Source organism: Ornithorhynchus anatinus, chromosome 12, assembly GCF_004115215.2.
Source record: "Ornithorhynchus anatinus isolate Pmale09 chromosome 12, mOrnAna1.pri.v4, whole genome shotgun sequence".
NCBI classification, from domain to species: domain Eukaryota; kingdom Metazoa; phylum Chordata; class Mammalia; order Monotremata; family Ornithorhynchidae; genus Ornithorhynchus; species Ornithorhynchus anatinus.
The window spans coordinates 2,094,095-2,106,143 of NC_041739.1; the positions used below are offsets into that span (position 1 = coordinate 2,094,095).

The window sequence follows — 12,049 nt, forward strand, 5'->3', positions numbered from 1 at the left end:
TCGTGGGAAGAACCCACCCAGGGGCACGTGGAAAGTAAAGCAAGCCCAGCCTTTTCCCATGGCAAACTTCACAAGGACAACAACGATAATGACAACAGTAACAGCCACTCCATCACCTCAGAGTTCACTCTCAACAACCACTGCGAGAGCTCTTCGCCATAGCCCCCGGGAGGGAGAGAGACCGCGGATCTGAGCCCCCAATTTACAGAGGAGGAAACTGAGGCCCAGAGAGTTTAAGAGACTTGCCCAAGATCACACAGCAGGTTGCGGGGGAGAGCCAGAACTCAAACCAGGGATTCTTAGTGCCCAGCCCCAGGCTCATCCGTGAGGCAATGTTGCCACGATGGAACCAGCAGGCAATCCCTTCCGTGGATTTACCCCTTGCTCAGGAAGAGCCGCAGCCATGGCAGGCTCTTTTCTGATTGTTCGTTCTGGCCTGCACATGGGGCCCGTCGGGGAGAAGGCCCCCGGACCCTCGGTTCTGCCTTAACCCATGTGTTTTTGCTCTGCATCTTTGCTGGCAGTTGGGCGGGCATAAAGGATGCCTTTCTCACAACGAGAGTCTGTCTGGGCTCAGTAGATCCAAATGCCATCTCGGTAGGGCCGACGGGTTTTCCTTAGCGTAAGGTTTCACGCGAACCCCCTCCCTCAAGCTCTAGTAGGATGGGGTGTTCCAGAACAGGGTATTCAGAACAGAGCGTACCAGAACAGAGCATACCAGAACACAGCGTACCAGAACAGTGTGTAGCAGAATAGAGTGTACCAGAACAGAATGTACCAGAACAGAGTACAGCAGAACAGAATGTAGCAGAACGGAGTGTACCGGAATGGAGTGTACCAGAACGGAATGTATCAGAACAGTGTACCAGAACGGAGCGCACGGGAAAGGAGTGTACCAGAACATGGAGAACCAGAACGGAGTGTACCAGAATCAGCAGTACACGAACACAGACCTCGTGCTCTACAACGGTGTGTACCAAAATGAGCTGAATCAGAAAAACCGTACTGCAGAAAAATAATTTAAATTAAGGCTTTTCGATCTGAAGGATCAGCAGGTCTCATTCTCCCTCCTCCAAACCATTATGCTGGTAGGGACCACGGGGCAGGGAAATCTGGTCCAGCCCTCTGCCTCTGGAAAGAGAGACAGATGTCGACTCTTTCCCGTCTCGGCGGCTTGAGTCCGGGGGGACCGGGGGTTAGGGAGGTGTCGGTCCCGAGGTGATCCCCGTCCGTCCGTCCGTCCGTCCACCCCCCGGCCGCCGCGCGCTCACCGCTCGAGCAGTCGGGGCCGGTCCAGTTGGGGTCGCAGGTGCAGGAGCCGCTGTCCTGGTTGTAGGTGCCGTGGCCCGAGCACTGGTCCGGGCACAGGGTCCTGAGGATCTCGCAGTTGCCCCCGCCCCAGCCGGGGTTGCAGTGACACTCGCCGTGGATGCACATGCCGTGACCCGAGCAGCTGGGGTCCAGGCAGTCCGCTGAAGGGGGCACAGAGGAACAGGATTTGGGCGGGAAGGGGTGGATGGGTGGGTACGGGCCCCCGGTGCCCGGTGCCGGCTGGGTACCCTGGAGAGGGACGCGCCACCCTTGTTCTCCTGCTTCGAGGGGCTGGAGGGAGGCAGTGTGTGAGAAAGGGAAAACAATCTTTTCCAGAACGCCATCAGGTAAAGGGCTGGTGTAGGGGAAGAGGTGGACTCGGGGTCATCCCGTGTCTGGGGGTAGGGAGCTCCGAGAAGACAGAGTGGCAGAGTAGCTTTTGCCCGGCAATGGCCTTTCCGGTTCACTCCCTCCTGGGCGCAGCAAGTTCCCGCGGAGCAGGGTACAGAAGGTCACAGAGGGTGACAGAGGCCCCGGCCACCCAAAGCATCCCTCGGCCCCGCCACCCGCCCCGTCTACTAATCCAGCCCTCTTCTGCCGCGCCCTCCTCCCACTCCCGCCTGCCTCCTGCCAGCCAGTTATTTCACGCCCAACTCCCCCGTTAGACGGAAAGCTCCCCGAGGGCGGAAATCATGGCTCCTAACCCTATCGGAATCACCCCAGTGCATAGAGCAGGTGCCCAATATGGCCAGTTTTTCTGCAACTAACCCAGTGGCACCCGAGGGACTCCATATGGAGTTCCTCATGAGGGGACTCTCACTTAGAGCCAGGAAGGCCCGCACTGGCCCAGTCCAGCGTTTCTGCCCACTGTGGGCAAGGAATATGTCTACCAACTCTGTTATACTCTCCCAAATGCTCAGTTCAGTGCTCTGCACAGAGTAAACGCTCAGTAAACACGACTGATTGAGTGGATGACCTCCTAGGCCGCTGGAAGAATGAGTGTGCCAGCTCCCCTTCCCCATCTCTTCTTCCTCTTCCTCCTCCCCATTCCCTCCTTTCCTCCTCCTCCTCCTCTTCCCCACTCTCCTCCTAAATTCACTTTAACGTGCTGCAGATGGCCAGACTTAATTTAGCAATTTGACTCAATAAAACTATACACTTGTAGGGTCAATGGTCTGAAAATTTCATTCCACGGGCTTGACTGCATTCCCGGCCCGGGCAGATCGATACAGTCCGCTGGCTGAGGGAAGAAGCAAGACGGCCCCTCTTGCCTGGCCTTTGGCCAGCTTTCATTCCCCTCGGGAGGAGCTGCCCTTACAGGGCAGCCAGGCCAGGGCTCGCGGAGCGGACATGGGGGAACACGGCACAGACACACAGGGCGTGTACGCACTCAAACACACACACATCGTGGACACACTCAGCGGGGATGCACGTGACATGGACACCCACATTGTAGATACGGGCACCCATGGCCCAAGCACATGCAACACAGCAGAGACACAGAGATAGACAGGATGGACGCACCCGGTGCGGACACCCGTGGCACGGACACGTGCGGCAAGAAGGACACGGAGACACACGGCAGACACCCCTCTGGCATATATGCACGCAGCTTGGACACACGTGGTGCAGCTACCCATGGCATGAACCGCTATGGCATGTGCACACGTGATAACGTACACGTGACACAGACACGTGCGGTGAGAGCACACATGGCAAAGACACACTCCAGCAGGGCTTTTTCACAGAAACAAATTTCTGAACGGAAATCTCTGCTTGTCTGTGGCCAAGGTGGAGAGGAGGTGTTCCTGGCTTCCTGGGAGAACTGAAGGGCCAGTCTGGAATCAATCAATCAATCAATCAATCAATGGTTTTGACTGAGTGTTTACTGTGTGAAGACCACTGTACTAAGTGCTTGGGAGAGCACAGTATAACAGAGCTGTTAGACACGTTGTCCACAGTGAGCTTACAGTCTAGAAGAATGTGGCATGCTTATCTGGGGGAAGACTAGGAAGGGGCAGTGAATTTGTTCTCTGTAGTGCTCTTTTGTTAATTAATTATGGTTGTTCCTAAGGGCTTACTATGTGCTCACTCATCTTACTACATGCTCAATCGCTAGGTAAGCTTGACCCCTCCTCCCTTACCTCCCTATTTTCCTAATACAACGCAGCCCGCACACTTCTCTCCTCTAATGCCAACCTACTCACCGTACCCCACAGTGAGCTTACAGTCTAGAAGAATGTGGCATGCTTATCTGGGGGAAGACTAGGAAGGGGCAGTGAATTTGTTCTCTGTAGTGCTCTTTTGTTAATTAATTATGGTTGTTCCTAAGGGCTTACTATGTGCTCACTCATCTTACTACATGCTCAATCGCTAGGTAAGCTTGACCCCTCCTCCCTTACCTCCCTATTTTCCTAATACAACGCAGCCCGCACACTTCTCTCCTCTAATGCCAACCTACTCACCGTACCCCGATCTCGCCTACCTCGCCGCCGACCCATCGCCCGTGTCCTGCCTCTAGCCTGGAACTCCCTTCCTCTTCATATCCAACAGACATTTACTCTCCCCACCTTCAAAGTCTTATTAAAAGCAAATCTCCTCCAAGAGGCCTTCGCCGACTTAACCCTCATTTCCTTTTCTCCCACTCCCTTCTGCGTCATCCCCGTGCTAAGATTTGCCCCGTGTATTTATCCTCGCTCAGCCCCAAAAACGTACGTAAAGCAGCCATAATGTAGCTTATTCATATTAAAGTCTGTCTCCCCCTCTAGACCGTAAGCTCATTCGGGGCGGCGAACTTATTTACTAACTCTGTTATACTGCACTCTCCCAAGTGCTTTAATACAGTGCCTGCACTCAGTAAATACGACCGATTGACTACACACAGTAGGTGCTCAATAAATACAATTGATTGATTGTGCCGAACCCTGGAGTGGTTAAGAGGTAGGGACAGTTTAAGTCATATATCCCCATTTTTTAGGCAGGCAAACTGTGAGTCACTTAACCCAGAGAGGTGAAGTGACTGTCCCAGGAGTGCCCTGTAGTCCAGGCCGGACCCAGGATTTGAACCCAGGTTTCCTGACACCTGGCGCCGGGCACTCTCCACTAGGCCAACCAGCCTCGTCGCTAACTTTCTTCCACCATCCAGGGATCCCAGAAAGCCCAAGGAGACTCTGAGGTCCTTAGAGTGGTCTGGCACTCACGCGGCTACATGAGGTTGAAGAATAGTGATAATAATAACGGTATTTGTTAAGCACTTACTGCGTGACAGACTCTGTACTAAGCGCTGGGTTGGATACAAACAGGTCGGGTTGGACGCTGTCCCTGTCTTAATCCTCATTTTACAGATGAGGGAACTGAGGCCCAGGGAAGTTAAGTGACTTGCCCAGAGTCACACAGCAGGTGAGCGGCTGAGCCGGGATTAGAACCCATGACCTTCTGCCTCTCAGGCCTGGGCTCTATCCACTTCTCCGAGAAGTCAGCTCCCGGGTGGCACTTGGGCTGCGGTGCCTCGGACGGATCGGCAGGGATGGACCGGGGCACCCGTATGGCGGCTCCACCCGCCCTCTCTTGGGCCCGCAGGTCGTTGCCACCCCCTTGCTCCCGAGACCCGGAGACTTCCGTGCCCGCTTACCTTCCTCGCACGTCTCGCCCTTGTAGCCCGCGTTGCAGGCGCAGGAGCCCATGATGCAGACGCCGCGGCCCCCGCACTGGGGGTCGGTGCACTGGGACCCGGGCACGTCGCACTCCGTCCCCTTCCAGCCGCTGAAGCAGAGGCAGCGTCCTCGCGAGTACTGGCCGTTCCCGCTGCACAGCACCGGGCAGGCCGCTGCCACCCAGAGCGGCCCCGTCAGGCGGCGGCCCGGGACCACCCCCCGCCCTCCCCCCACCCGGTCCGTCCTCCGCCCCGCAACCCCCGCGTCCCCGGACCGGCGCCTCCCCGCATGCACCCCCGGACCGGCCCGCACCTCTAGAGCAGTCCGGACCCAGGAACCCCGGGAAACAGTGGCAGGTCCCAGAGACGCACTCGCCGTTGCCGTGGCAGTTGCGTGGACACTCGACCACGGACTCTGAAGGACGGACAGAGACGAGGGTGCTCAGACAGCCCCGCCGGGCACTGCCCGCCCCATCGCGGCCCGTCCCTCCGACTGCCTCCCCGCTAGACTGGATGGCCCGGGTCCCAATCTCATCTCTTCTCCCTCCACTGCACTCTCCTGAGCGCTCGGGACAGCCTCTGCTCGCAAGAGGGGCTTGATAAATACCAGTGAGTGACGGGACTCTCTCAGCACGGTGCTCTGCACACATTAGATGCTCAGTAAATACCCTCGACTGACTGGTCGTCGACGTCTCCCAGGCACTCAGTACAGTGCTTGGCACACGGCAGGCAGCACTCGGTAAGTAGCCGGTTGTTGGCAGGGATTGTCTCTTTATTGCTACTTTATTGCAAGTATCGCTTCATTGTACTTTCCGAGCGCTTAGTACGGTGCTCTGCACACAGTGAGTGCTCAGTAAATACAATCGAATGAAGTAGCTACTAGCTGGGCAGATTTCGTCCTCACAACATCCCCAGGAAGGAGGGAGAGGCAGGTATGAGGTGGCAGGTATGAACTGTTTCTCCCCCCATTACCTGTAAGGCCAGGAATAAAGCTGGGGCCAGAACTGGGCCTCCGGCCTCTGGGCTCCCGGCCCATTCCCCTAGAACAGGAAGTCCCACTTCAGGGGCCCGGCGGCGTGATGGCCCCTGCGGCTCTGAACACTGGACACCGGCTGAGCGAGGCTGAAGTCGATCTACTGACCCTCCCCGATCCCAGAGAGGTTGTACTGGTCTTCTCTGATCTCCGCGGAGGTAACCGACTTGCTCTTCCGGTTGTCAGCGGGGCTGGCCAAACAGCCTCCAGCCACCCAATCCGAGAGGGTGACCGAAAAGCCCTCTCGGATGCCAGCGGGGCTGATCCCGACGGGGTGGTACTGGTCTTTCCCGCCCTCGGCTGGTCTAACTGAGTGCTCCTCCACAATCTCAGTGGGGCTGACCCAGACCGCCTCCTCAGTCCCAGTGGGGTCGGCCGAGTGGCTCTCCCGGAGGCCAGCTGGGTTGCCCAGAAGGCCCTTCCCGAGCCCAGGGGTTGTATTGGTCCTCCACGATCCCGGCAGGCTCGGCCAAGCGGCTCTCCTGGATGCCGGCAGGATCGACCGAATGGCCCTTCCCAATCTCAGCAGGGTCGTACTGGTCTTTCCCAATCTCAGCGGGCTCGGCCAAATGCCCCGCCCCGATCCCAGCAGGGTCATACTGGTCCTTTCAAGAATCCAGGGGGTTGGCCTAACGCCCTTCCCCAATAATAATAATGATGGTATTTGTTAAGCGCTTACTATGTGCCGGGCACCGTGCTAAGCGCGGCCCACCCCGGTCCGAGCGGGCTCGGCCAAGCGGCCCTCCCCGATCCCAGCGGGTCCGTGGTCCTCCCTGACCCAGAGGGGTCGGCCGAGCGGCCTTCCCCATCTCGGCGGGCTCGGCCAAACGGCCCTCCCCGGTCCCAGAGGGGTCGTACGGGTCCTCCCGGGATCCCGGCGGGGTCGGCCGGGCGGCCCTTACCGATCACGATGGTGTTGAAGGCCACCAGCTCGGGGTGCTTCCCGTCATTGTAGAAGGCCAGGTGCCAGGTGCCGGCGTCCAGGTACTGGATGAAGCCGGCCTCGTGCACGCTGACCGACCTCGCCTGCCGGCCCGACCGGCCCAACTCCAGCAGGTTCCGCTGCTCCCTGGCGATCAGCCGGCTGCCGTCCAGGAGTTCCACAAAGTCGTACTGCCCGGGGGGAGAAGGAAAGCCAAGCTCAGCAGGGGTTCGGTACAGTGCTCTGCACACGGCAAAGGCCCTGTAAAACGCTCCGCCCACAGTGGACACTCGGTACACCCTTCTGCCCACAGCGGGCATTCAGTGAGGTGGCCGATCGGCCGACACCGTTGATGACGGTGGGCACAAGCAGCCGTCCTCTGGAAGAAGGTTCAACCCAGTCGGGTCCGGTTTTATCGGATATAAGGCGCTTATGCCGTCACTGCATACTTGGGGAGACGTGCGGCTCTCAGACCAACACTTCACCCGGGGGAAGATGCATGACTCCCACAGCAACGCTGCTTCTGTAGGGGAGATATGTGGCTCCTGTGCCGTCGCTGCATCCTTGGGGAGATGCAGGATTCCCAGGCTGACGCTGCATCTGCGGGGAGATGGCCAGCTCCCACGCCGACGTTGCATTCTCCGTCCGATCAGGCAGCTCCGGGGTCCGCTTCCCGCCCGGCCTCAAACGGCACTCGGCCACGAGGGAGCAGGCAACGCGTCATCACCGTGCCTAGGTGGCAGGGGCGGGGTCTTGGTGCTGCTCTTGAGGGGCCTCCTCCTCCTCTTCCCGCCTCCCCTTGGGCTTCAGGGTCCCCCATGCCCTGCCTCTCCTCCGCTCCGTCCCACGGGACGCCTTCGATCGGTAACTGCAAACCACCGGTTCTTGGCTTCCTGCGGGCGGCCTCGCCCTCGCCCCTGCCCACTGTCTGGGGCGACCGCCCATGCCGCGGGTACCATTCGGGAGGTCACGGGGCCGGATCACCGGGACGGCAGTTCCCCGAGAGCGGAAGTGGGCCTTGTGTAACTGTGCTCCTTTCCCCAGCTCTCGGTCCGGTGCCCCCGTTCATCAGACGTTCGTTGGGGGCCGCCTGCCGGGGAGTGAGGGATCCAGAGCTGGACGCCACCAGGAGCGGTCTTCCTGGCTTTGACCGCCCAACTCCGCGGTGGGTCAGTGCGTCGCTCCAACCCAGCGGCCGCCTCCTCCTCCATCTCCTTCGCGACGCCCACAGTGACTGTGGTGGACGAGCGTGAGCTGGTCTTTGGAATGGGGGTCCGGGTCCAGCCTCCTGGCTGCTCCGAGCCCCCTCCCCTCCAGCTCACGGGTCCAGGACGGGCACATTCTGGGGGGGGGGGGGTGATCCATCTCACCATCCCTTTCCATCCTCTGTGATCCAAAGCTCGGGAAGGGAAGAGGTTTCTTCTCTTCTTCCCACTCCAACACCGCCCTCTAGACTGGATGCTCCTTGTGGGCAGGGAGCTGGTCTCCTATCTCTGTTGTGTCGTACTCTCCCCGGTGCTTAGTCCAGTGCTCCGCACAGAGAAAGCGTGCAATAAATACCTCCGATTGATGGATTGATTGAGGAGCGCGTCCCCTGCCCATCTGCTTCCGGTGCTGGCCGGCTCCCGCCCACGTCCCCGGACCGACGCGGGGCCCGCCCGGCCACCGAGAAGCAGCTTTCGCTGGTGGCCACCCCGGCGGCCCCGTCCTCCCGCCACGCTTACCTGGGTGTGGGAGGGCGGCAGCCCCTTGCGGCCATACACGCCGATCAGTGCGTCCTTCTGGAGGGAGATATTGAACTTCAAGAACTGGGGCTGCTCAAGGGAAAGCTGGGACCTCCAGAAGATCCCCGGGGGCACCTCTTGAACCGCTCTCCGGCCAATGTCCAGTTCTCCGGAGTCTAGGCTGTTGTTTTCCTGCGTGGAGCCCCCTAGTTTCCCTGGGAGGGGAGGGGCGAGGCCAGAGAGGAGAAGAGAGAATATGAGTGGGCCGGTCACGCTGAGCCTCCCACGCCTGGGCGGGCGCGGCCGCGGGCCGCTGGCCACCAGGCTCCGGGCTCCCGCTCTCCGATGGCCGATGCTCCCTGGGAACGGGCTGAAAGGAAACTGGGGAAACAGAGAAATCAAAAGCACAGACATCTGAAACGCCAGAGTTCCCGCCGCTGCTGGGCTCCGGGGCTGCTCCACATCACGGTCCTTGGTGCTCACCGGAAATGGATCGTCTGTGGCGCGGCCGGGACTCCGCCGCGTGACCTACGGTCCGCCCTGTGACCTCACGACCACGTACGTGACCCAGGGTCCATGGGGTCACCTCCATCCACCAGCGTCCACCATGTGATATAGAGTCCACCGTGTCACTCAGCATCCAAGACTTTTCTTAGCATCCACCATGTCATCCAATGTCCGTGCGACCCAGTGTCCACCGTGTTACCCAACGTCCGTGGGGTTACCTGGCACATAATTACTATCCACCACATCACCCGGCGTCCACCAGGTGACACAGTGTCCTCAGCGGCATCCGGCATCCTAGTTGTGTATTATCACCACGGTGAGAGCTCTCGCCTAAAGTGTGAATGTGGTGGCCCCTCAAGGAGAATTACTTCTCTCATGCTTAGCCGTCCTCCCGCAAGCCGGACTCCCTCCTAGAGATTGTCAAGTGGAAGGTGCCACCATCTTGCAGTATTAATGGAGAAAGCAGAACCAGGCTAGGGATGGGGGCAGGACGGGGGGCAGGACCAGGCAACCCAGGCAGAAATCTGGAGAGAAAGATCAGGTCCCTTGGCCTGCAGCGTGAACCTCACTGTCGATGACCTTCTCATCTTCCTCCTCCCCCTTCTCGAGCAGCAGCACTCGGCGAGTACCTACTAGGTGCAGCTTCTCTCCACCCAGGTTGCACAGGAATTCCTGACCGTCGGCCTCCAGCCTCTCCATCCGCGGGCTCTCGCTCCCTCATCCGCTCTTATCTCCCACTCCACCCCAGCTCTCTGATCCTCCAGAACAAAACTAACCATCTCTCTCTCTCTCTCTCAATCCTCCCATCTCTGACCCATCGCTCATGTCCATCCACTTCTGGAACGCTCTAGCCACCGACCGGGCCAACCGCCGGCCCCGCCCAACCCCCGACTCAAATATCCACCTCCTCCCTGACCGATTCCTAGTCATATCACCACATCTGCATTATTATTATTATTATTATTATTATTATCTGCTGGTGTTCTGGTGTCTACTGGCTTGTTTAATAGATTGTTTTCTTTGGGGAATTTGACCTGTGCTCTTATTCTCTGACCTAGAGCATATCTGTAGTCACCGCAGCTAGTACAAGGGGAAAGAGCACGGACCAAGAACCAGGAGCTGTGGGTTCTAATCCTGCCTCTGTCACTTAGCGTGCTGTGTGACCTTGGGCAAGTCATTTCACTTCTCTGGGACTCAATTTTCCCATTTGTAAAATGAGGATTCAAGTCCTAGTCTCCCTCCCCACTAGACTGTGAGCCCCATGAGGGTTTATCTTGTACTTACTTCCACACTTAGAAGAGTATTTGGCACATAGTAAGCCCTTAACAGATACCACAGTGATCATCATCATTACCTTGGCCCCAGCGAACCAGGTTTGAATTCTAGGGTGTGGAATGTGGGTTTGGGTGGGTGGGGGAAGAAGGGGGTAGGGGGAGAGGGAGGAAGGAGACACTGTGGGAAGCCTAGCAGGAGGAGCCCCGAACCATCTACGAGACTCGACGTCTGAGAAACCGAGCTTGGTGTGAGGAGCTCTTGCCCTGAGTGGCCGTTTTTCCACATCGGGCAGAGGCACTGGACGCCCGGAACCTTGGACTCGAGGGGAATAGGAGTTCGCCAAAGCCCAACGTGGCTTTCGAGGTATTATAGAGGGAGGGAGGCTCACAGGCATGGGACCACCCGCACATAGCCACAAATACGCACAAACACATACACACACACGCGCACACGTGTGTCCTCCCGACGGCTACTGAGGATGCGGCGGCTCCGACTCTGGTGCGCCCGGGGAGGAGAGCAACCGGAAAAACCCTGACTTTCCGAGTTCCGAGCCGGGACCTCCCCCTTGGCTTTTGGGGGATGTGGCCCAGCCAACCGACTGGTCTTCCCACGCTATGGCGGGTGGGTGAGTGGCATGCCACCCGAAGCTGCCCCGTTCCCCCCTCCAACAGAACAGGACTCGGGCAGCGAAAGAGACCCCAGCCAAGCACCACCCGCAAGCCGCCCATGAGCCTGGGGTGAAATTCCACTGTGACATTCAAGGAGTCCACCTGACCTTCCCCGCTCAGGGGTGGGAAGGCAGTCACCGGACAGGTCTCCGTCCTCGGGCTCTCGCGCTGACTCCACCGGACCAGGCCGAGGAACTGCCCCGTGGGCCTGCCCCCTCCCCCCACAGAGCCCAAGTAGTGCCGAATGGCTCAAACTCATTTCCACGTCCTCAGCGAGACGAGTCTGAGAGGCCGTTTGGCTTGGACCACCATCTCCGGGGCAGGGACAAGGTGGATTTAGCTTCTGGGAAGCTGTTATCCAGTAGCTGGGTTGTAAGATGGTCAGTTCCTTGAGGGCGGGGATCAGGTCCGCCACCTCTCTCGCGCTCTTCCGAGCGGCTAGTACGGTTCTCGATCTGCACACGGCAGGCGTCTGAACAGATATTACTGATCCATTAATAGAGAGGCTGCTTCTCATGGCTAACTGAATCCCTTGACTCAGTTTCCAATCCCCTGTGGCTGGCTTGTTGGTGAGACCCTGTGTTTTCTGACGGTTGCCCGGAGGAGGAAGGAAAGGGAGGAAGGAAAGTCACCACATCTCCCCTGGGTGTTGCCCTCGTGCTCAGGCTGGGGCTAACCCTCTCCCCCTCTAGCCTGGAAGCTCCTTGTAGACAAAAGGTATGTGTCTACCAACTCTATTAAATTGTATTTCACAAGCGCTTAGTACAGTGCACTGCATATGGTAAACAATAAATACGCACTTCATCTAGTGCTCTGCACACAGTAAGCACTCAATAAATACCACTGATTGACTGAGACTTTTCTTTAGAAAGAATCCGAGCCTGGGAGATAGGAGTCATGAGTTCTAATCTCCACTCTGCCACTCGCCTCCTGTGTGACTATGGGCAAGACGCTTCA

The 12,049-nt window shown here is 58.4% G+C and overlaps 1 protein-coding gene across 1 annotated transcript in view; it reads right to left on the reverse strand.

The window, feature by feature from the left end:
* TENM3 (teneurin transmembrane protein 3) overlaps window positions 1-12,049 on the reverse strand; it is a 956,917-nt gene that overhangs the window by 49,459 nt on the left and 895,409 nt on the right. Inside the window, exons 12-16 of the mRNA XM_039913675.1 lie at window positions 8,643-8,857; window positions 6,899-7,109; window positions 5,277-5,378; window positions 4,943-5,137; window positions 1,272-1,472 (exon numbers count right to left, since the gene is read on the reverse strand). Of these exons, the coding sequence (XP_039769609.1) occupies window positions 1,272-1,472; window positions 4,943-5,137; window positions 5,277-5,378; window positions 6,899-7,109; window positions 8,643-8,857 (924 nt within the window). The remainder of the gene's footprint in view (window positions 1-1,271; window positions 1,473-4,942; window positions 5,138-5,276; window positions 5,379-6,898; window positions 7,110-8,642; window positions 8,858-12,049) is intronic.